This window comes from Hippoglossus hippoglossus, chromosome 3 (assembly GCF_009819705.1).
Source record: "Hippoglossus hippoglossus isolate fHipHip1 chromosome 3, fHipHip1.pri, whole genome shotgun sequence".
Classification (NCBI taxonomy): Eukaryota; Metazoa; Chordata; class Actinopteri; order Pleuronectiformes; family Pleuronectidae; genus Hippoglossus; species Hippoglossus hippoglossus.
In genome coordinates, this window is record NC_047153.1 from 8,171,539 (window position 1) to 8,197,200 (window position 25,662).

General features: G+C 40.9%; 1 protein-coding gene and 1 long non-coding RNA gene across 7 annotated transcripts in view; one reads left to right on the plus strand and one right to left on the minus strand.

Moving 5' to 3' along the window:
• Positions 1-678: 678 nt before the first annotated feature.
• On the plus strand, positions 679-19,677 carry LOC117758610. Its single transcript, XR_004613323.1, has 3 exons — positions 679-917; positions 15,685-15,786; positions 19,544-19,677. It is a non-coding gene; the product is annotated as an uncharacterized LOC117758610 (long non-coding RNA).
• nhsb (Nance-Horan syndrome b (congenital cataracts and dental anomalies)) overlaps positions 2,106-25,662 on the minus strand; it is a 51,019-nt gene continuing 27,462 nt past the window's right edge. The window contains exons 2-14 of one of the 6 annotated variants that reach the window (XM_034580394.1): positions 12,944-13,096; positions 12,715-12,854; positions 12,275-12,322; positions 12,038-12,082; positions 11,894-11,938; positions 11,516-11,578; positions 11,090-11,282; positions 10,444-10,575; positions 10,129-10,281; positions 8,085-9,758; positions 6,552-7,991; positions 6,217-6,337; positions 2,106-6,126 (exon numbers count right to left, since the gene is read on the minus strand). In XM_034580394.1, the coding sequence (XP_034436285.1) occupies positions 5,493-6,126; positions 6,217-6,337; positions 6,552-7,991; positions 8,085-9,758; positions 10,129-10,281; positions 10,444-10,575; positions 11,090-11,282; positions 11,516-11,578; positions 11,894-11,938; positions 12,038-12,082; positions 12,275-12,322; positions 12,715-12,854; positions 12,944-13,096 (4,841 nt within the window). In that variant the 3' untranslated portion in view covers positions 2,106-5,492. Of the gene's footprint in view, positions 6,127-6,216; positions 6,338-6,551; positions 9,759-10,128; positions 10,282-10,443; positions 10,576-11,089; positions 11,283-11,515; positions 11,579-11,893; positions 11,939-12,037; positions 12,083-12,274; positions 12,323-12,714; positions 12,855-12,943; positions 13,097-15,622; positions 15,644-19,442; positions 19,577-25,662 lie in introns of those variants that run through there. The other 5 variants (XM_034580413.1, XM_034580421.1, XM_034580379.1 and 2 more) reach the window with 5 other exon arrangements.

Consider the following 25,662-nt stretch of genomic DNA (forward strand, 5'->3'; position numbering starts at 1 on the left):
TCTAAGCAAATCGATAAAAAAATACAAATGGCATCATGACAATCTGTAAAAGCAAAATAACACAATACCAAAAAACAAGCATTTAAAAAGAAAATTGGAGAATAATACAAAATAAATAATAAAGTGAAAATAATAGTCCAGAGAAATAAATTAGTAATTGTTTGATTTAATAAAAGGCCGTAGAACATAAATAATAAAATAATATGTAAAAAAGCACTCAGTTTAGACTAATTTTAGAATAATGTATGTTCAAGTATATCCATGTATTTTACCAATATCATTTTAATGCTGGAGCTAATAAATATGTTAATTTTAAACACTTCAACGAAGGGTGTGGATTTTTTTTAAAGTTCTCTAAGTAATAATAATAATAAACCATAGTTTATTTTTTGATTCTATAATTATAAACATGAATGTGAACGGTAATTCCACAGTTAAATAAATAAATGTAGTGGACTAAAAAGTAACGAATAAAAGGGAAATACTCCAAAACTGTACTCAAGCAAAGTACTTGAATAAATGCACTTCATTACTTTACATCACTATATTATTATATCATATATAATATATTAATTTGAGCTCTTTGTAATGTAACGTTAATTATTGATTCGAAAAGATTCCACTATAGGAACTAATGTTTTTCGTTGATGTGACAGTCGAGATAGTTTTGCGGGGGCACGTGGAGGTGTTGGTTTGCAGGTGGATCCTTTTCTTCTTCACTTCCTCTGAAGTTACGCGGGTAAAACACAGATGTTGGCGGGTTTAAATAATCTGAGTTCCACCATGAGATGAAGATGAAGATGAAGGTGAAGGTGAAGATGAAGATGAAGATGAAGGTGCGAGCTGGACCGGCCAGCTGCTGTAAAAACAACAGGAAGTCAGTATCAACACGATAGAGAGACGTGGAGGACACGGAGGTAAGATCCATGATGTGTCTTAAATCAGCCACAACTCAACGATGCACTTATAGTTTTATTATTTAAAAGTTCAACACACGTTCATTTACTGCCATTTCATATGTTTTACTTTATTTTCGTATATTTAAAGTATTTTAGATGTTATGATACTGGGAGTTTTAAAGATTTCAGGTATATATATTTGTTAGTTAATTACTTAATTCCTTGTTTGGAGTCGTCTGATCAACTGTAGAATGATTCCTTGTCACTAGTGAGTCCTCCTCAAACATTTCTACAATATACTGTCACTTCCTATCGTTGGTGTGCTCAGCTTTTTAGTCTAAGGAGCTAAATCTATTGTGTTCATCCTACCTGGATTATCTGCAGTGAAGTTTAGTCAATGTTGTTTCATAAAATGAAACTGAATTTGCTTTATTACTTTTCATGTGTGTTGCTTTTAAATATGTTTGTGGATTTTTTAAAGCACTTTGCAAACTTGTTTACATAAGTGTTATATATTATATATAATGTGTACACACACATAGTGACTGCAGTGGTGGGAAGTGCACTTTCTCTGGTAATTTACAATAATACTCAAGTGTGTAGTCGAGTAGATGAACGTTTGCGAGATGTGTGTTTAACAGAAGATGCTGGCAGAATAAAGCCACTTATTGAATAGTATATGTTTAAATAATATACGAAATGGCAGATGAAGGTTCAATCTTTCTATCTAATGTTTTGGCATTTGAACTTTTTCCGCTCCAAGCTGCTTCAGATAGTTTTTTTTCAACAGTAAAATTCAGATGTTTATTTTTTCCACGACTGTAGTTTGAATCTGATCAGTAGCGTTATAGTCACAGTTCAAGGTGAAAAACTGAAGTCCAGGGTAAAAGTAGTAAAGATAAAACACTGCCACCTAGTGGAGGCATCGTGTCGATGCACTTGTTTCTGACATGGAGGAAATGAAGTGTCACACAAAAGGTTTTCAATGCAATCACATTTATTGGCTTTTTTTCTATGCACAGTTACTAAGCAGCCTGATGAGCTGTTAAAATGAATTAGATATAGAATAATGGAATTTTCACAATGTTGTAACCCCCCAAAAATAAATACAAGACTGAAAGTGTTGCACAGCTCCAAAATATACAAAGGCTTGGAAATAATCATGTAAACTTTGAAAAAAAAAAAAAAACTTTTTTCTTTTTAATCTTTTATTGGTTTATTTTACAAAAGAAAGAATTTGCAAGATTTTTTTCTTTAAAAACGTATTTACAGGTTTATACAAAAATACAAAAGTGATTCAAATCTCTTTAAGTCCTAGCTAGTTTTAAACATGGAGCTTCTTTTAAATAGTTACACTTTGTCTGCAATATCAGAATTTGTCCTGCTCTCTGTCACTTATTCTAAAGTTAGTGGTATTCCATACTGTACACCCTTGAAAGAAAATATCAAGTGGATGTTGTCACACTTTCCCTTTAGGGCAAAACTGTGTGCAGACATTGGAAAACAGTTAGGGAAAGAAGAATCTATATCTATCTAAGGTCATAGATTCTTATCTTTTAGATTCCCAAGCTGCGGAGGACTGAGCTAAATGAGCACTAAGAGTTTGCATGGCAACCACAGTTTGTCTTTCTAATCAAATTGTCAGTCAATCATTTATCCACTGCTTTTACAGCTAAAGGAAACAGTCTTGAAGTACCTCTTTAGCATCGCTGCTAGCACCGGTACAGTACGGAAAAATCACACCAAAAGAAAATCCTCAAATACTAGGAGTATTTTTGTTTTTAAGCTTTTTCAATGACATTTCACAGAGTGACATTGCATTTTTCATATATATCAACTGTATCAACTCTACATATTTATTTTAATTGTTCAGTAATAATGTTTTGTGGGAATCAAAAAATTCTGTTATGAGTCAAAAGTAAATACAATGACTTTCTGATCAGATCAAAGTTTTTTTTTTTTCATTCTTATATTTGTTTTTTTCCCCAAAGCGGGCTTGTTCAGATATGCACTTTAAATTCAATCAGCAGTTTCTCTTTGAAAATATTTCTCTCACTCCCACAGCTCCAGCAATAGGACCCAGCACCAAAAGTGTTCAGATTCTCTCCCCCCCGACAAATTCAATATCATTTTCTTTACAGTCATTTATACGTATGATTGTCCAGTGAGTAGATATACAGTACAAGATAAACCCCTGTTTGTGATCACAACTATACAGAACAGAATTAGCCAGACAGTTTGTACATCTATAGAACACACTATTGAACTTGACATTTGAATGGAAAATACAAAATCTTTTCTTGTGGTATGGAGACATCCCTCAGATAAAAATAATGATATGGTGGTATCCTTTTCTTTTCTTCTTTATTTTCTTGACTTATTGCATGCGATAGAAAACACAACAAATAAAACAATGAGTAGGAACAAGTGAGTTTCAGCAATATGGGTATGACGAATGTAAAATTCTCATAATCAGTTCACAGCTTTGTACTCTCCCCATCTTACACAGTGTCAGTTCTGCAATTCAGATTCTCTGAGTATCAAACAGTTGTAGTTTTGTTATCTATCTATCTATCTATCTATCTATCTATCTATCTATCTATCTATCTATCTGTCTATCTGTCTATCTATATAATTTACAATAAAACAGTAATATGCTTGCTGAGGTATTCACAGAATACAGTGAATGGTTTCTATTGAAGTACGGTCTCTGAATTTAAGAAGTATATGTGTTGTGTTTGCTGTGGTAGGCAGGTGAGAGTTCAAATTTTCCACTGATGATAGCTTGCTTCTGTAACACACTTGATTTTACAGCATACTCTAATCCCTGTGTTGGGCAGAAAAGGAAGCAGCAATGCAATATATGCATCGCTGTCTTTTTAAATATCGGTTGAATATAGTCCTATACTCCTCTTGTCTCCACTCTTTCAGATTTCGTAGTAAATTTAGACAAGGGTAAGACAATGGCGTACCCCAGCCACTGGGTTGAGCTTTCACCTGTCTAATGCTACTGGGTCAGTGCAAATGAAGGAGAGGCAACAAGGAGAGGAGAACAGTGTATATTAAGATTCATGTGTAATGTCAATAAAACCTGTTCTTCTTTGCTACACTCAGGTTCATTCCCTATAAAATTTCTGCTTGTTGTTTTATATAGATATGACTTTTAATATTCAGTACAAATATACATATGCAATTTTTCATTATAAGATATATTTTTTTCAAGGAATATTCTTGAAGAATCATGAAGTGCAAAAGCAAGGTTGGTTCTTGGAATCTTTTCCAAATCAACCTCTAGTAAAACCGATTGAGGACCTTCTAAAGCATTTTCACCATCTCCACGCAATGTTCAGATTAAAACTGCTTTGAAATGCACCTTTGCCACTTTAAGTGAGCACAGCAAAACTTGCCAGCAGCTGGAAAAGCTGAAATCAGTCCAAACATACTAGATTTCAAGGTTGGGTTTAAACAAGTCTGTGATTGAATTCTGGTGGAACATGGCGAGGGTCCTTGTATACGTGCAGAGACTTATAAATGCCCTGCTTACAACAACCTCTAGTAGAGAAAGGCCACTGTGCGATTGTCCAAAATTAGCCAGTATCGTAGAGAAGTGGGCTCCATCTAGTTGCAAGCCCTTGCTCCTTCTTGTTTGAAACTCATGTCTAAGACAAATCAATTTAGATCACTGGAAATGGGGTACAAATGTCACTGAAACCTTTCACAGTGAAAGATTGATAATTCTTATAATACAAAGGAACCACAAAAATGTTGAAACCGGGATCCTGGGGATGTTTCCATATAGGGTCATGCAACATGGCGAAACTTTATCACCATGTCAGGAGGCGCAATTTTATAAAAATACATGCATCATGTTATCTTTTTGGATATAATTTATGCGAAGAAATATATGATTGGCTCTGTGTGATATACTCTCAATGCCAGGTCTGCAGATGGAAATACAATAGATACGTTTGATGCTGTGTTGAGATGTTGTTAGTAACTTCCACAACGGAACAACCTTTGCTTGTTGGCAGGAATATTGAGTCATAGACTCTGGGCCGATGCTTTGGGCACCAAAAGTTCAAAGAATATTAAACTTCATAAGATTTTAAAATGTTAATAAGAAAGCAGTTCCTCAGGGACACACACGCACTCACACCATTCAAAACACAAGAAGTAGAAATATCAGTGGATGTTGCATGTGCTAGTTCATGCACACGCACATTGTCCGTATTCCACAAAATGTCTTTTGTCATTATTTACCAAACATTTAGGACTCTTTTATTTTAAAGACAAGTCAATCAAAATAGGTCTTAAATCTTTTCTTTTTTTTTAACTATGAGGGAGCTATTGTTTTGATAATACAGTATTTAGATATATCATCAAAGCTGGTTCAGTATCTCACAACACTCTGACACCCTTAAATAGAATAGTGGATCCAAAACTTAAAAAAAGAAAAACAAAACCTTTACCAGATTTCCGTGTGTCACAAGAATTACACTGTTGGCCTTGATGAGACACTTCCAGGATTAGAAAAGTACGAGGGGCCGTTTTAAAGTAAGAACATCATCAAGACATCTCTCACTGGTTGGTTTTTTAGGATGATCTGTCATCATGGGGGCTCCCATCTGAATTCTCTGTCTCCCCTTCAGAAATGGCTTGCATCGGGGCGGTGTAGAGGCGGCTGCGTGTACTGTAGCGACTGCTGTTGGCTACAGGGGGGATCCGAGAACGTCCCTGTCGAGATGCAGCTGACATAGGCAGGGTTTTGAGGGTGAAACTCTCAGCGTTGGCCCTGGGAAAAAGACCTGGTATCTGGATTGGGTCCATGCTAGAAATGGGGGGCTCTTGGAATGCGGAGGTTGGCTCCTCGTACTGTCTGAAGGCTCCCTCTTGAAGGGACTCCCCTGGCATTTTAGGAGTGATGGGGCTCTTTAGAATCTCTGTCGCTGACATGCGGTAGCTGGAATCAGACCTGCTACCTTTCTTCAGCAACAGGAGTTTAAACTCCTCGTTGGATGTGGTGGATTTCTTGGCGCTGCGGTAGATTGGCACTGGGGCTCGTTGTGACCCAGCAGCAGTGGCTAAATTGGCTGGGAGGTTCAGAGGAGGTGCTGGCGGGATAATGACGGTGGTGACATTGCAAGGGGTCACTGCCGCTGGAGGGCAAAGACGAGACTTCACATTTAAATCTCCTGAATCTTTACGGCCCAGGACCTTTCTTTTGGATCTGAATGAAGAAATCAAGGTACAGATGAAGACAGTGGACCAGTAGATACAGGGATAGACAATATAACACAAACAGTAAAATTTACAACACCTGTGTATCATGGCAAACAGATCCTCAGTTGTACGGGTCTTGTTGGGTGAGGTGAGAAGTTCATCGTCCACTTTGTAGTCATCCGTCAGAGGGGAGAGCGAGTTATCACTGGGCGTGGAATCTGCAGCACATAAAGTACCTATCACATGTCATCTGGTTGTCTGATCATTTATTATACAATCAGTGAAATATAATTTACACTAAGCTCTCCATTTGTAATTAAAGGAGATTTTAAACTAGCTATATTTGCAGCTATTGTGCCTTTTTTTTAAATTTTCGATCAGTTTTACAAAAAAGTTTTACTTCTTCAAGTGGAATTTTGTGTAAAACCTTACCTTTACTGAAGTAATCCTCTGTGTCAGGAGTTGTGGAGTCGTCTTTATTCTCCTGTGAATGATGCTGATGGGCACTTCTGGTAGCACCGGATGTCACTTCATCCTCTTCGTCTCTCTCTACGAGTCCTCTTCTCCTTGCATCGCTGATTAGGTAAGGATGCGATGTCTCCATTATGGTACCAGGCACTTTGACTGGACTAGCCCAGGGCCCTGAGTCTGAGTGGCATAATCCAGCAAACTCATATGCTGGGGGTGGAGGGTGATCCGATCGCATGCCTCCTCTGGAACATGCAGCCCTCGGTAGGTCTTTCACCGGCTCTTCCTCTTCCTCCTCTTCATCGTCATCATCATCATCATCCTGGGAGAATGAGCGTTCCCCCAAAACCCTAAACTCAGAGTGTGCGTGAGTTGAATGTGTGAGCCCTCTGAACTCTGTGTGCGAGTGGATATGTGTGTGTAGATCCACAGGCGAAGGGTGGGGAGCACGTGGCACTGGCCGATGCAAAGGTGAGCTGTCTTCAGACATATCTGATAATGGGTCTATCCGGGATCTGAAGGCCGTCATAGCCCAGAAAGTTCCAGGTCCATAGCGGTCCTGTCTGAGTAGCAGGCTTTCATAGGATGGTGGCCCATCAGGGTGGCGGCCAGGGGGAGGTGGTTGTGAATGTTCAGGGGAGGAGATGTGGTCATGACATGGGGGTCTGGGTGGTGGTCTGCGAGGCGGGAGTGGCCTAGGGTTAATAGGTGGTGGAGCCAGGGTAGAACAACTAGGAGGATATTTGGGTCTCGTAGCAGTCTCCAGTCCACTTGCTGTTTCCTGGACTGCAGTGGTAGCACTATCTGTGGATCGCCTAATAGGATGGAGCTGCACTGAACGAAGAGCAGATGGCGTTATCACCAATAGATGGGAATTTGTAATTGTTGGAGTAGAGTTTGAATGTGGTGGTGGGTTGGTATTTGATGTCTCAGGGACCAAAAACTTTGTTCCAGTGGCTAACACATTTGAAACTCTGTGTTTGCTGTGGTGGAGCGTGTGCATGTGGTGTGTCCGGTGGGATAGCGTGTGTCTGACATAGCCACCATGAAGAATATTGAGATCAAGTTGAGAAGGTGGAGGTGGAAAGTCTGGGTCTCTCTTATAGCCAGATGAAATGGAAACTCCATCTCTGGGGAAATGCTGCAGAGAAGAAAGAGAAGACTTTCTCTCTGGCACTTTAGGCTTCCTTTTGCCCGTGGAGGGAGATAGAGGTCCTGGGAAAAATGCTGTTGAAGATGAGGGTAAGGTTGATGTTGGAGTCTCTGATTGGCTGGAATAGCCACTTGATGGTGAGGCCAGGCCTGCCAGCTTCTCAGGTGACCCAAGTTTGTAGTCTCCAGGTGGGAGAGGTGGACTAGTTGGCCTGGTCTGTGACACCTGGGCAGAGGCCTGGGTTTTGGATTCTGTGGAGGAGGAAGAGCTGTCTGGTGACTTGATACAGTCCATGACAGTAGTGCCTGTGGCTGTGCTTGAGTTGGACATAGATGTGTACTCACCATTGTTGGACTTCAGCTCAGTGTTGTGAAGCCACAGGTCTGCATAGTCAGATTGCACAGCACCTTCATCCTTAAACGAGTGTGTATCTGCAGAGCTGAAGGACATCGGTTCTACAATGTCGACAGTTTCACCCAGTCCCATTCCCCATGATCCTAAAGGCTCTGCTACTAGACAAGATGTCTGTAAGGGTTCTGGAGCACCTCCAAGCTCTAGCTCCAGTTCCAGCTTCATATCTGTGGAAGACAAGGTGAGGTCTTGTTCACTAACCGTCTTTGGTTGATCTTGATCTGCCTGTGTGTCCGTTCCAACATCAACACTACTACTGCTTTCCTTCAGCGAAGAAGTCCGTTTGGGTGGTGGAGGTTTGACTTTAGGTTTCTTCAGTGGACGATAGCTTCTCCCCAGGGTCATAGTGCCTGCTCTGAGGTCAGTTGAGGATTGGAGGTAAACTCCATGGGATAGTGCTGCTGCCACAGTGTTGGATTGACTGCAGTCAGGTCCTGGGTCTGCATAGTTATACATGTAACCTCTGTAACTCTGATTACACTCCCCAAAATGCACTGATGAGGAGTAGAAACTGTTTGTTTCTGATGCGTAAAGAGAGCCAGGCTCCTTTTCATTGTTGGGGGTATTGTTGCCGCTAAAACAGGTTTGGTTTTCCAAACCTTGTTTGGAGCTGTACTCCTGAGCTAACCCATGACTCTGACTCAGGTTTTGGATCTGATCAGGGTCTTGGTCTGGATCAGTCTGGTCTTGGTCTTGAGGGTATGTCCACTCCCCCTCACTTGCTGTACTGACCCCTGCGTCATCTAGCTGGTCTGTGGCTGAGGATGTAAATGAGCTTGACCTGTGGCCCTGGCCCTGGGGTCTGAGGTCAGAGTGGTATGAGGGATCCAGGGAAAATCCCTCATCGATGGCGTTGGGCACAGTGTTGAGTGATAGCTCTGAGTCACAATGGGAGGAGCCTGTCAGTGGTGGAGAAGAGGGCGGGGGTATGGTTTCAGATGTCTGAGAGGGGCAGGTGGAGCTGGAACCACTCCAGTTCCCACTTGACGACTGGTGGTCCTCTTTATGGTCCACATGGCTTCCTAGAACTCCTGTTGTAGACACAGAGTGAATAGGACTGCTGAAAGTATCTGAACTTGATGAGATCTCACAGCTGCCCATGTCAGCTTTGCGGGGTAAGCGAGAACGGCCCCTCTCCATCCAGCTATGCTCCGGGCTTCCTCCTCCTCCACCCCCTCGGTCTCTTTCCCCAGATCGCTGTAACCTTTTTAGGCTTCCAAGTTGCAGCGGCTCAGGGGCTGCCTGGTCATCTGTGCTCTCTTCCTCATCCTTCATCATCATCATCTTCATTCTTGGACTGGGGCCAGATGGAATAAAGTCCTCAGCTTCATATGGTGACAGCTCCTCATCTTCATCATCATCATCATAATTGTCATCATCATCATCGTCATCATCATCGTCATCATCATCACTGTCCATTAGACGTCCACCCTCTCGTGGAAGGCTGCGAGAGCGCAAGCGTCCACCGTGGCTTGAAGAACAGGTGTATGTGGAATCTGACTGGTCACCCAGTGACGAAATGTTGCCTGTCGAATGAGAGAGAGAGGCAGGGATTCCCTGATGGCCACGTTGCGCTCTGATGCGCCGTCTGGAGGGAGCAGCTGAACCTGGAAATGAAAAAGACAGAACAGAGAGAACAGAGGGAGGGATTTTTAACTCAGGTGGATGTTGACCATATGGACTATACTAGGTTACTATAAATAAATGATTTGAATTCCAGTTTGATGGATCTCGTTTGAGGATGAAAATACACAAATCTGATAATATTGGTAGCCTTTTAGATGGTTGTCCTGTTTCTGATCCCGAACCAAATATTAACCCACAAATAATTGTAGCAGTAACTGTTAAGTCAAACATATAGTCATTTAGGGAATTAAGCGAACTCCTCGTCCTTTATAGAGAAAATATGGGAGCCTGACAGACTAAAAGAAACTGCAATAAAGAACCTAATATACTTGTTCATTCTCAGAAACGTACATGCTATAAGGAAATCATCTGTCTGGCAGCCAGAGTCACGAGTGTGATGGAGCCGACCACTGATTGAGAGATCTTCCTGATAGAGAGAGAGTTGGTGCGGGTTGGCATGGACGATCACTGTGCGCTCTCTTGCTACGGGTGATTCATCTGAGTCTGAATGCAAAGAGACAAAGCATGTTGCGTGTCTGTAATATCATGAGCAAACCTTTTCTTTAGAGGATGAGGATAAATATGATGAAAAGTTACAAAATAAAGACCCACACAACAAAATAGTCCTATTTTTCTATCGGTGAGCAGGCGTTCTCTATAACATACCCATGTCCTGGTGCACTCTTTTGGGTATTCCTGTGATGGTCTTCCTCCTCCTTAGCTTCCTCCTCCTCTGAAGAACCGACTGGGAATGTACTAGAGAGCAACGAGCACTGGCTTCCCTGTCAAACCCAACACCTGCAATAACAGAGACCATACGCTATAAACAGTATATAGACTACATGCACAGAAGCAGTTAATAATGCTTACTATTGAGGTTATATTTAAGAATGTTATCATTTTGTTTCTCATTCAAACATGGTGTAGTCACTAGAGCTGTGAACTCCAGAGGAGATATATGTGTGAATGCAGTTGAGCCTCCAGAGTTTGAGGACTTTCCCTGAATCCTGCTCAGGATATGTTGCTGTGGTGAACACACTTCTAAGCAGACAATCTCCAACTCCGTCGTGCATTTGTTAAAAGTAAAACTGCGGAGAAAGTTCGTACCCAGTTCTCCGGAGTTCCACCCCAGGTCATGTCTAAAAAGGGCTTCGGATTCCCGGCTTTTACAATAGAAATCCGTATTTGACCCCTGATTACTCCAAGGTCACTTATTTGCACAGCTGCTTAATAGTTACACGTAGGTTATCAGTTTTGGTTTTAACCAGGGTTAAAAGCTCATTCCTAATTTGTTGTCTCGTCTTTATCTTACCTGTGACGTTGATGGGGATGATGCAGGAGGAGATGGAGTGAGAATCGGCAGATATCTTCTGATCTGATGGTGGGTGGTTTTCCTTGGACCAGCTCGTCTGCTTATCTTGGGTTGAGGAAGCATTGGGGGCTGAGGACTTGGCTCTGTGCCCTCCCAAGACCTCACAACCTTCGTCTTCCCCCATCGAGGTAGCCTGGAAGTAGCCGGCAGCAACATTACATGGTGGGTACCGATAAAATTTAGTTAGCTAGCATGATGTGGAACAATAAATAGCCACTATCTTTAAAACGTCTCTAACATTGGTAGATATTTAATGACAAAAACAACAATGACTTCAACATGAGTGAAGCTGTTAAAATGAACTACCGGACAACTAAAGTGACAAAAGGATAAACAGAAAGTTAAAACAACACAAATGCTCAATACCTTTCTATTCCATGGGATGAAGATGCAACTTTCAATAGGGTGAAGTGAGTAAAAGCACTCAAACTATGAACATAAAAAAATACAACAAAAGAAAAACAAAATAACAGATGAGATGACACAAGTAATCCAAAAGAGTTCATCATTTCAAACAAAAATATTAAAGGAAATTAAAAAGGTGATGGATGAAACAGACAATCTAATGTTTATTAGATCAGTCTCAATCTCAAATTGCCTTATTCTTCATCTTAAAACTATTTTTTTGTACAAGCATTGATACTCTTTTCTTTCAAATCTTCTCACTATAGATACCATCTCTTAATAATTACTTTAAAGGAAGTTCAAATATTTGCCCTTTTGCCATTTAAGCATATTTCTTACCTTTCTTTGGATCGTCTGGACATCTGCTTCTCTCCCTGGCCTCTCCTGTGGCAGCAGCACATACAAACAATTATTGCTCTGAGTACAACACAGATTTTTTTTTAAGATTTATTTTTCCAACCACGTGTCACAATATTTTCTTACTTTTCTCTGGATGGTCTGGATCTCTGTTTCTCTCACAGTCCTCTCCTTCAGAGGATTCAAAAAGAAGTCGGGGTTAAGTCAGTGTGAGAAGAGACCTATAATAGATACTGTTCATCTTATGTCACATGAAACCTCAGACACACAACACTAACTGTACACACAAGCGGGTATTACACAAATCTGACAGAAGGGACCTACATTTTAGACGAACAAGACATGGACAGATTTCTGATTTACCTTCCTGGGTTGATAGTCTAACTCTCGCTCCCTCTCTGCTCTCTCTTGCTGCACGGCAACAGCAGAATGAGATATTGTGTCAGTTTATTGTTACACACGGTAAATAAGAATAAAATATGTCAGTAAAGTCGAAAATAATACACGTTTTTCTCTCATGTTGTTCCAAATGTGACCTTCTATTTATTCTCACTGTCCAATAACTCTCTCAAGATGCCAGTGTCCAGTTGCTCAGTGGTAAATGTATTAAAAGATGACTAAGATGACTAAGATTGAGATTTAAGTTTAAGAAAACGTTATAAGCCTTTGCACGTAAGTTACATCCAGCACAGAATTTATTGAGAGTTAACTGCTTACTAAGAAACATTCACATAATATGGTTTGAGCCATTTAATGAAAACACTGGATATCTGCCCCACGTGTTCACGGTGCAACATTCTTACCGCTCGCGCCAGCCGACTTCTCTGCTGCCGGCGAATGCTGTGTGGTGAGGGGAAGGTGGGCATAGGGGGCGCCACTGAGATAGAGATGGTCACCCTGTTTCTCTCCCGACTTGTGGACCGTTGTTCGTGCTGTTGTTCGTCTGTAAAAGAGAGAAACAGAAAAAACTCCCAATACCGCGGAATTTGCACGTGGTAAAATGCGACTATGCGGACCGGAAGAGCCTCTCACCTCGGTTCTGGGCTCTGAGGCTGAGTTGAGCATTTCTGTGCAGCTCCTCCAGACATGGCGGTCGGGTGCAGGGATGAAACACGTTGTGTTGTTGGTGCCATGGAGCCTGATAGTGCACTGACAGCTTGCTTTCTATGTCCAGGTTCGACACCGCTGAAATACGAGAGGAGAGGATAGAACACGTTAAAGGGAATCTCTTTAATTACTCTGAAATAAAAGAGATAACAACCGGTCTGAACATATAAAAAGTTGTTTACTATAAATGTATTTAAGGCTGTGACCTATTTTATTTTCTATAAGTATGTTCTGTATTGTCAACATTGTTTTTATTACCTATCCCAAGGATGTAATGTTTTCCATGCTGTTTGTATGTTTGGCTGTTAACAGGATTATCTAATTATTTTACTTTAACATTGTGAGATAGGGCTTTTTGGGGGGGGGGACATATTCTTGGATTTCTCAAGAGAATAATTAACGGATTCTGTTTGACAGTCAGGCAGATTTAGAGAACTGATAGTGTGTGAAATTTGGTCCAGCTTGATTGAATTTAAGGGGACTGTTGGGCCTTGGTGGAGTTATGCGCTTTACTGATTCTACTCGTTTATGTGATTATCTAAAAGGTCCTAAACATCCTTGTTTACACTACAAAATAAAATATCGATTGTTAGTCATGGAAAAAAATACAGCTCATTTAAAGATGCCAACTCTCGTTGTACATTTCACTTTCAGCTTTAAACCCTGGCAACATATGAAAAAAACATAATAAAAGAAAATAATATTATAAGTTGAAATGAATAAATATATTTTGAAACATTTATGTAAAGAATATCAGTCCTCAGTCTCTCTGGGGTTTACAGTAAAACTATGCCCTGGCCCACCAGCAGATGGCAGTTAAGCCCACCTCAGCCGAGCAAGTGTGCACACACCAGCAGACCACTGTAAATTTCTCACGGTTCCTCCTTGTCTGGAGACATTATTGCGGCAAATTCGCAGTATCGGAAAACAAGAGACCCTAATTTTATTAACAATGTTACAGCTGAGTATTCTTAACTTTCATTTCCAAAGGTTAGAACAATCGGTTATAAAGGAGATGACTGTGATTATCCATCTTTCATCTGCCTTCAGATCCTCTTTAGCTTTTGTTGTGAATCCTATTTCTCCTCTTTTAACTTGGAATTCAAAACGCAATAGTGTCCTTGAAAGCCACACTGCACGTCAGTAACCAGGCAACCTTTTCCTCGCTCATGCATTTGTGTGCAATTAAATCAGCAAGCTCGCATCAACAGCATTCAGTGTATTTAAACATCAAGGTTAAAGGAGCACATGGGAGCAGCGCATTCAGCCCAAACATCACACAGCTTTCTGCTCTACAGGCTGCCACACACAGGAAGTTACATTCATTTTGCAGCTTGTCTCTTTAACAGAGATGGTAAGAGAAGATGATAACAACTGTAAAATACAACCATTAAAATCTGCAGCTACACAAACTCACTTGGCAGATGGAACTGTTTGAAATAGTCACAGATAAACAGTGACATCAATTTTAGGATTAACTGAGATACATGTCAGATTCAGTATTTTTTACCATGATGGCATTTTATTTAGATTGTCTTCGCTTTTGTGGTTGTCTCATCATTAAACTGACAGATCTGCAAAATCTGCAAATAAAAGTATCCGCTGCTGCTTTATTATTCCTGGATGTGAGTTGTAATTTCTATCATTAAAGTAAAAAAGGAAGGATAGAATATTGGAACAAAGGTGTTTCTTTGAGAAGAGTCTGTGGAAGATGCTGACCTAGTTGTTGTGACACAGTTAAATTAGTGGATTTGTTGCTGTGGCTTTACTCCCTGTCAGCCCACTGGTTTCCCTCATCTCTCTTCTCATCGTCCCCTCAGTCTCTTCCTGTTTTGTGTTGTTTGTCTCGTTCTCTGGCTGCTGCCTTGAAGACGTCCTCTCACCATAATCATCAAATTGTGCTTTTGTTGCACAACAGCATTTTCCCTGCTGTTTTATCATCAACAAAATTCAATTTAATCATTTTAAGATTCCTTCCAGATGTTTTAAGTCATGTAAAAATTGAAAAATGTTATAGTTTAAATCATTGCTGCTATCGCAAAAATCTTTATCATATCTTTTATACCCACTTGAGCTCAAATAGCAACAAACAAAGCCTTATTTACAGTTGAGGAGGAAATTAACATATGCCTGTGAAGTTTGGGAATATCGTCCAACACCTGCATCGCAAACAAAACAAAACCAAAGCTTCATCAGATGTAGTTTTAACTTACTGTACATTATCACACTGCAGAATCAACGTCACTAAACAAACTTGGGAAAAAAACGGTATCAACCACTAGACACGTCCACGCAGTGATTCAATGTTTTCCTCCTGACCCTCAGATTCAGAGCCCCAGAAAGAATCCATCAGTGATCACAAACAATGCAGCGCTGAGGACTCAATATACAAAATTAACCCCCAAAAGTTATGATGAGCAGTGTGAAAGAAAATCTGAGATTCACCTCTCCTCTGTCCCTGTATTCTCTCGCTCCTGTCTCGCTCTTATTCACCCAGACTACATCATCTGCATTAAATTGTTAAAAAGCTAAAACTGGGAGTTTCCCTTTTTGTAGCAGCAAAGCACACATACACACTTAGCTCATGCACGCTCTGTCGTTTACCCATCATCCCTCTCTTCACTGTATTTCTCCATCTCTGTTTCACCTCATCCTGAAATCTGCAGGTGCTGAGTTAGCAGCTCTGTGTCATCACCAGGACTTTAATGCCGGCAGAAAACACTATGAATGAAGAAAATGGAGCAAAATATAGAAAAGAGAGTAATGAGGTAATTCACAAGGTCTAGACTCTAGAAACAACGATGAAATTATTACACAGGAGCAATTGAAATGTTTAAAGTAAAGTTGTGTATGAACTTTCTGCTATAATGTTTATTATAATATTAAGTAGTGTATTTATTTATTTCTCGTCTTTGCAGCACAGTACTCGTTCAACATAATTCACAAAACTACGTAATATAAACAACAAGATATAGTAAACGTTTTCTCCGGGCTCAGATGATTCAGACAGAAAATTGCAGCCTTGGCTGCAAACATAATCGGACACATCCGAAATATTATCACAACCAACAATCTTCTACGTCATCGTCACAACCAAGGAACAACACCATCACTACGATCACGGCGTCGCAACAAAAGAGGCAATGAGTGACTTCAACAGAACGGCTGCTTTTCGCTCTGCCTTCCAGTCAGAAAGCTCTTATGTCTTCTGATGTTATTAGACTGCTTGTGGTACAGGAAGTTGTGTTCAAACTGTCATGCAGACCCACTCCTCAGCCTACTTGGGGAAAACCTATATTGTCAAGGGTTTGCCAAAAAAAACCCCCAAAGAGTATCGATCCAAGGGACCTGCTGACAGGAAGCTGGCCCCTGAGGACAAAGTCTAAAGATGCAAACATGGTCCGTCAACATAGCTTCATGCTGACGGCTGCTATCGGCCTCACTCAGCCGACCATCTGAAGAACAGCAGCTTCTGTAGAACTGATGATGGTGATCACAGGCCCCAGGTAAAGATGCCCCCCCACCCTCCCCATTGCAGTGGTTCAATACACACAGGATCAGTGGGAGAATCTAGAAAGTAGGAGTGTTTGGGGATTTACTACAAGGGCTCTGCTTGCTTTTGACTTGAATTTACGTGGGTTATAGTAAAAAATTATTTAACTTCTGTAGCACTTTTCAGTGTTTCACAAAGATGGACAGATGAATTCATCTATAGACGGTTGAACTGGCTGTCTGCGATGAGTTTCAAGATGTAGTACACATCGTCTTTATGAACTGCTGGAAATAGTGTTTATGTGATTGGTCGGGAGGTTTATGTCGACTCTTTATATAGAAACAGAAAATTCTCTAGTTACACATCAGAGAATAGCAGAATATATTTTTGTAAAGCCCAACAGATTTATTGATTGGCTGATAATTTGGGCTGTTATGAGCTTTTCAGAGATATCAGTATCTGCGTCTCTTTGCCGATTTGCACAATCTGAAAGCTTTTATTTGACAGAATAAACAAAGCATGTTGTGCATCCAAGTTTACAGTTTATGTTGAAAATATTTATTTTTCTCATTTCAAGCTCTATATATTTGGTTGTGTTTTGTTTTTATTTACAATCATTTATAATAAGGTTTATGGTTAAACTGTAAAATATCGAGCCTCAATCACATTAGTCATAAATGTTTGATGTTGACATTTTATTAATCATTGCCAATTTTGTTTTCCTAATAGCCTAAATATACCAGTATCAGTATATCAGAAAAGTTTTACTCACTGACATTGTACTTATCATTGCCCCCCCCAAAAAATGTTGGATTCCTAAGACAGAACCAAGCCGTCAAGTATTAAACAGCAAAATCAGGAAACTAACTGACTGACTTTAAAAGCTTTAAAATGTGTGACATACAGAAGGTTATTGGCTAAAATGTAAAAGTGTTGTTTATGGCACCACTTCAGCCTCATCTTGCTAATGGGTCTAATTTTTATTACCTGAGCAGTGGATCAGTTATTTTCAGCTCAGCTTATTGCTCGGTTTTTATGGTTTCACAGATCCACAAACTTCCAGGGAAGGAGACGAGAAACAGAAAGGAGAAGGAGAGGTATAATAAATTCTAGTAATAACTGTAAGATTCTATAATTCTGTGCTCAGACCATTAAGGAAATAACAGTATTAGGGTCAGTAGCAGACCACAGCCTTTCTATGCACAGATGACAGTCTTTAGAGTAAAGATTGAAAATAAAAAGCTGTGCCAACAAAAGCATAAAAAGATCACAGCCAGACACGTCAGGGGTGCTTCTGCATCGTCCACGACATTTGCAACGAGAACACCGACTGCTTTAATACTCTTCTTCCTCGTGCTGGTGCAGCTATATGATTTTGTAACCCTCTCTTTGGCCCGCTGTTGTCTCTGGTCCAGATGTGAGTGAATGTAAGTCATTAGTAGGGAATGTATTAGGGTGTATCTGGGTCAGGCAGCACACTCCCTATGGCAGTAGCTGCAGAATCTTGTCATAGTAGACAGCTGTTATATAAGAAACACTGGCTGCCCAGTTCTGCAGAGGAAAAACTGTGCAGTGTGTTAGTGGACCCACGGTGGCTGAGCAGTCCCACCAGCTCATCTCATCTACGGTGACAATTTCGTTTTCTTATATAAAATATATCACACCAGCTGTTTGTTTCAGCCAGTGTTTGAACTGGTGCAACATCTGCAGGAAGAGCAGAATTATTTAGAAGAATAACTCACTACAGGGTGAGAAATACAGTGGCTGACAAAATACATCATAATTAAAGCTTGTAAAGATTTCGCAGGTTAACATCTATTTATTTCACACCAAATATACATTATATAGTACTTAGCTTTTCATTAAGGCTGTGTATAATGTAATGGGTAAACAACTAACAGGATCTAATAAGATACTGAAAAATGCCCGTCCCCTTCTTGGAACTTTGAACCAACAATCCAAAACCCCAAAGGATGCAGCTGAATATGAGAAAAATAAGAAAAACATGAAAAACTGAAATATTCTGTGTAATTTGCCATATTTACAAAACAATTAATTGATTTATCAGTTGTCAAAATTGTTGATATTATTTTGGGTTATTATTATAATTGCACTTTTCTTTTTGATGCACTGTTCCATGTAAAAGTACAAATAATTGGACAAAAATAGTAAAAGTACCACATTAAAGTTCTACTTGAGTAAAAGTAAGAAAGTTCTTGCTTTTAAATACACCTCAAATATTAGAGTAGTAATCTAAAGTACTTGCACGGTGTAGCTTATTCCCTGTACTACATCATTAGGACTGAGTCTTGGCGTTGGCCTCCTCTGACACCTCTGAATCCATTTTTGATGTTTCTTCACCAGAGAAGCTGCTGCTGCTGCACTTTGCTCTCGTTGAAGGAGGCGGGGTCTAAATGTTACCTGATTGGATCAATGGATCAATTCCCCTTTCATTATTGATTACTTTTAAAAACTCATTATAAAAATGTAGTGGAGTAGAAAGGACAGATATTTGCTGATTATAAGGAGTGGACTTAAAGTGAAAAGTACCTGAAAATAAATCTACTTAAGCACATTTTTGTGTACTTTACTTAAATACAGTAACAAATGTACTTCGTTACATTCAACCACTGTATGCAGTTCAACCTGACACATTTGATTTATGGATATATTTGATGTATTTGAAAAAAGTAGGATTTCAGGATTGGGTTGAACACACAACTCAGTTCAAAACAACACAACACCCTCATGCCCACAACAGTGTAGTGTGCACATAGAGTGATTTAACATTAATCTGCTAAAAAAGCATCTAATTAAATCAGAATTAATAACCGTTATTGAAAGTGAGCAGGATTGATTCGAATGAAATGAGCATCATAAACAATGTTAACAGTAATGGGTGATTTTAAGGATGATAGTTATAGACAGTACCTCTGGATCGCACAGGGACGCAGCCTAAACCAAGACAAACCAAAGCCATGGTCCTCCTTCCTTTCTTTTCTTTCTCAGTTGCTCTTCCCTTTCTCCTGCAGACTCCTTGTCATCTGTCTCTCAGTAGCGGCACCTTATTTCCTCCTGCAGACCTTAAACCAACCCTGTGCAAGACCAACATCCAGACGAGCAACATCTGCAGACTCAGACTCTCCCCCACCGCCTCCTCACCCACCCACCCAGCCTCCCACCCACCTGCTGTCCCTGCTCGCCTCCCTTCAGCCGACCCAACGCGGCCACTGAATAAGAAATATTTCTTCCTCTTTGTGTGCGCCTCAGTTTGGCCTCGCTGAGAGCTACATCTCACTCACGAGGAACGACGGTGCACCTACGCTTCCTCGCAAACTCAAAACACGTCTCCGTCCCTTCTCTGTCGTCTCCACGATCCACCCCCGTCAGATGGTAGGGTCCCGCCTGGGCATGGCCTGTCACTGACTGTAATCTCTTTATGATGTGGAGGGAGGGGGAATCAGCCATGAAGTATTAATGTATTAATCCACCACATGCTGGGAATATGTATCACGTGCTCAATCCTTCTATTGCTGCCACCAAAGAGTCATGATCTAAGATTGCGTATGTGTGAGTAAACCTGAGTATGTGCTGGTGTTAAAACACATTTTTACTTTCAAATAATCAATAAATATCTGACATTTAGGGCAAATCTGACATTTTAACGCATAACGATGAAGGCAAAATGAGATGCAGCACATAAATCTTCATTTCACTCAATGTCCACCTCAAGTAAACTTTCTCTTTGTCTACTTTTGATTCGGAGGAGTCAGAATCCCCTCGCCGTTGCACAATAAACAGCATGACGCACACACAAACAGAGAGAGTCTGTGAGCACCCTGCCTGGTAATCTGCTGTAATCTGGAGCTCTGGCAGTTCACTGACTTTGGAGTGGAGCTGGGGGAGCTGGCAGTGTGCTCGGGCAGCTCCCAGCCTCCCGCTGTTGCTGGGAAAAAACGCAGACACACCAAAAATATCCCAACACACACTCAGAACCAGCGACGTGTCTGCACGCGCTCCGCCGCAGCGGTCAACATCAGCAGGAACAGAGGAGGGGGTGATTATTAAATGTACGGTTGTTTCATGTGGTTTGCCTCAGTTATTAGTTAGGCTCCTCAACAGGACTGCTGGGAGGCCTTTAATAGCTTCTGGTCCCTGGGGTTGTTTGTCGGTTGTGCTGTTGAGTGATCTATGAAACATCAGGCAGGATCACAGACCTTTCCACTGTACAGGAACCTGAGCTTCTTGGAAAGGGCCCTAATGACTCGTCCCGTCCGAGCAGCTTAGGCCAAATCACTTCATTAGCATCATCTTTAAAGTCAGTTAAAACACACTCCCAGAGACTTGCTTTTTATGTAGAGATCATGCTCACGTGTCCTTTTACCTTTTAGCTCGATTACCTCCGCCAGGGTATTTTTGTTTGTTTGTTAGTTAAGCAGCATCACACAAAAACTAAAGGACGGATTGTCATGAAAGTGTGATTGTGGAAAGATGTGGTACGGGTCGGGAAAGGACTCCTCAATCTTGGTGTGGATCCGGATCAGGGGGCTGATCAAGGAGGGTTTTTTAATCTGTTTTTATGAACATTGCTAGTTTTTATTCCCTTGAATTCAGTCAAGCTGCACCAAATTGTACAATACATTCACTCAATACATATCAATCCCCAAAACATGCATAATTCTTACCTAGATCCATTAACTACTTCCTGAGAAATTATGTGTGAACCTTGATGACAATATTCCCACATGTTAGTGGGTTTGTATCGTTGTACAATTTGGTATTGATCCATATAAAAAACTGGATCTAGTGGATTTAAATGTGGCTTATTTTCAGCCGCTGTAACAAATAAGGCTAAAAACCTTTAATTAGCACCAACGTGTAGCTGAGAAACGTAACATTGCCTCAGTTTTGATTTAACGGGACTGTTGGGTCCTGGCGGAAGTTTACGCTCGATACCGAGTGCAATTCTAGTTCAACTTGTTTTGTTGCACATGAACCTCAACATAAAAAGTGATGATGAATGAATAATTGTAAAATACCTCTCTCTCTTTCTGTTTCCTAATATTTATCTCTCTTTGTCTCTTTTCTTCCTCATAACATTAATAAATCATTCTGCCCCGTTCCCTCTTCCCATCCCTTCTTTTTCAGGCTGCACACCTGCACTATTGTTCATCTCCTCCTCCTCCTCCTCCTCCTCTTCTTCCTCCTCTTCAATCCCTCTGACCTGCACAACATTCGCGTTACAGCGAACGAGGGCACGTTTCTCCAGTGTTCGGGTTTGAGGCCTGTCTGTGAGCGCAGGCAGAGGCGAGCCACAGTGTCTCACAACACAGCCAAAAGTTTTATTTATAGCAGCCGCCACGTCACAGCGAGCCCGACGAGCCAGAGAAAATATCAACAACATAACAGCAGGTTAAATGTTCAAGGGATTATTTCCTGGCTCTGCACACACTGTTTACCCAATAATAACAGACTCCACACAAAGTGCTCCTGTACTGCCCCTTAGTGGCACAGAATTGACACGACACAAAGTCAGAGACGGTGCATGTGTGTGGCAACAACATACTGTGCCACATGTGTGTGTGGCCTGAGTCACACAGCTGAGATGTTGGCTGGATTTACAAGTGCTGCCATATGTTTATCATATAGTTTCTATACGACAGAAAGATTTACTGGAGGGATGATCCAACATACAAACAAATCCCAGTGTGCATACTGAGCTGTTATAATGTCTTAATGGTAAAAATCAGGACACTATTCTGTGAAAACATCATTATCTGGGAACCTCTGCTGCTATTTTACACTTTGTTTTCAGTCCAACATATTTTCTCTCCTATTTAAAGGTTAGATGAGACAGTTGTTACTTCTCTTGTGCAATCGACTCATGTGATACCACCTCCAAAATGCACCAATTAATATATTATATTTTATTTATTTATTCGTTACCCAAACTATTCAATCCGCTGGTTTCATTAACTCTGCCTGAGGTTATGTTTCTGTTTACTTATTTCGTTTGTGGATTGCACAAACTGAATGTTGTTGACCGGTGTTACCAGGCTAGCTTGTTCTCAGTTTCCAGGCTTTATGCTAAGCTAAGGTAACGTGCTATTGCTATTGTACAGACACGAGTTGTTTGAATCTTCTCGTCTACATCTTTGAAATACAGTCAGTAAAGCCGTTTTCAGACATGAACTCCAAACAATGGGGTCCGGACTTTAACAATTAATAATAATAATAATAATAATAAACTTTATTTATATAGCAGGTTTAAAAACAGAGTTTACAAGTGCTTTGACAGCAAATCAGAAATGCAAATACAAGAGAAAACCATCAGCAGGGTGCAATGTTCTAAAACAAAGTTGTGTTTAAATATATTTAATAAATATAATACTATGTCACATAAGAACTTGATGCCATAAAAGCAGTAAAAGGACAATAAAAAAAAGTAAATTAATAATTTAAAAGGTGATAAGAAAAAGGTAAAAAGACAATGTGAAGATCACAGCCTGGGATTCTCTGGGTCAGATGCGTTCACAACAACAGGAAAATCTCCCGGATTCAGGTGAGGGGCGGTGTCTGAGTAGAGCTTATGAGCAGGTGGCAGCTCAAGACATAATTCCACTGTGAAAAACATATGTTTTTGTTTATAACCCCTCAACATCGGCACCGGCCCTAATCACCGAAAGCTCTCAAATCTCATTGTCATCAAAATTTTCAAGTCAAGTCCCTTTTTTACAGCTCAGAATCACAGATTTGTCTCAAACGACTTAACAGCACGGACGACGTACAATCCCTCTATCCTCACAACCTAAATTTACATAAAAAATAAAATATTCCGTCAGAAACGAGGAGTTTATCAAATATGTGCGGCGAACGAAGATGAACTGAACAGGTCAAAATACCACAATACATTTCTGTGTCAGTCGACACGCGGTTGCTGAGAAAAGCAGCAGCGGGAGTTCAATGTTTTATTATCTCATGTTGTTGTAGGGCTTCCTTTCCTCGCTCAACCTTTTTGAGGCTTCTGTATTTCCCCAGCCCTCATCAATATTGCAGCATTGTTCCTAAAGAGGCAGTAATCAGTGAAGGAAATATGGAGGGGAATAAAAGAATGGTGTTAACCAGAGGAAATATGTTTCTATTCTATTGTACTTGGTCGATCCTGTTTTTTAAACTGCGTATTTGTTTAAATACATTGATTTACACACGCGCACACACACACAGGGGTCTTTGGGTTCGGATTAAATGTTATGCCAGGTAAGTGTCACACTACACATTAATCTGCTTTTCTAAGTTACTTACTTACTACAAGTAACATAGATTTTAGTGAATAACCTCAATGGCTGGAATAGAACCCACAAATCCTTTGTTTCTCTCGACGTCTGTGCTTCCACACCGACTGCTTCAGGCCACAGATGAGGATAAATGGCGTCCTGCTACTGCTCTGCCACTGAAGAGACCAGTGGCAGGAGGGTGGGAATAAATGCAACTATCATGCTAATAATGATGGTGGCAGAGTGTGTGTGTTTTCATATTGTTCTGTGTGTGTGCGACTTATACTAATTCTAACAGTGTGTGTGTGTGTGCGCTTGTGTGTGAGTGATAGAATGTGTGTTTGTGAATACTTCAGCCATGTTGGTGGAATGGCACAAGACAAGCCATCGCCCATGTTATTTTTAACTGCGTGTCTCCATGGAAACCGGCACATATGCCAGGGGAGGGGGGGATCTCCTGCTGTGCATGTGTCGTGGAAGACTCCTACCACTGGTCATTGTGTGTGTGTGTGTGTGTGTCCCCCCTTTTATGTGAGTTTGCAGGTACATGCACATCTGTGTGTGTGTGTGTGTGTCCTTTTAAGTGAGTTTGCAGGTACATGCACATCTTTGTGTGTGCGAGCCTATTAATTGTCTTTGCAAATCCAGCCTTTCAAATTAAAAGCATATATTTCCTGAGAGACAGACAGCGATATGTACTGAGAGAGGGAGAAGGGAGGATAAAGGGCTTCTGAGGCGACTGAGGAAACACCAACATGCTGAACCTGATAACAGGGAGGGGATCTACTGCTGCTGCCTCAACCTGAAATAACCCAAGCTGGGCTGTGAGCTCACTGAACGCATCCCCTGCTAAATGTCGATTGGCTTGTCTCCTGTATGCAGGGGAGCCTCTACTTCGGTGTCATTGAATTATTGACATACCTTAGAACTTATAGCTGCGCTGAACAGTGGATAATTCCAGGAAACAAAAATCAACTGGATGCAGTTATTTGTGGCCCCGTGTGCCTGCCGTCATCAATACTGACTCTTCATTATTTCTAATCAATGGATCAGTGGCTCTACAGTGACTAAGACGTTCCTCCGCTGCTGGTTTGTGGAGGCGGTTTATGTTGAGCGAGGGCATTCTTCTATAGCTTTGGAACCAATTGGACAGTTGTCAACTGAGTGAATGTAGTCGTTTCTATGGAAACAACTTAAAGATTAAAGCTGTGAAGAGCGAGAGCAGTGCCAGAGTGATTCCCATAATGCTGTGTGCCTGGGGATCTCAGGGAAAGAGAGAGAGAGACAGAATGGGACACAGAGGCAGAAGAGAGAGAGAGAGAGTGTGTGTGTCAGCTCTAGAGGTGCAATGCCACAAATCTTCCACTCTATTGTGACACATGACCAAAGACACCAAAGTCTGCACAAACACACAAATGTGCACATACACTCACATACACTCATTTTGTTTCTTAAAATAACCACATGATGTCTACCCCAGCCGTTAGTCTAACATGGTCTGAAAACTAACCTTTACCATCACCAATTAAGACTAAGGCTACAACCACACTCCAACAACTCTGCGACAGATACACTTACGCTCCAGACTGTTAGTGCTGCGAGAATGGAGACGTCTGGAAACGCTGCTGCTTCCGTTTTAGTGTGAAAACTCCGGGAATGCGTATTAGTCTGTACGGGCAGAAACAGAGATGTTTGGAAACGATGACTTGGACACTTCGTTTGGTCACGACGTAGCCTTTGCTTATTCGTCAGGCTCCTATCACATGACCCCCAGAAAACAACCCGGCATTACCCTCGGCTACCAGTGCAGAATGCAACAAGGAGAATCAACAACAAGCGTTGCTAATAGCTGTTGTGCAGTTAAATTCTGCATTCTA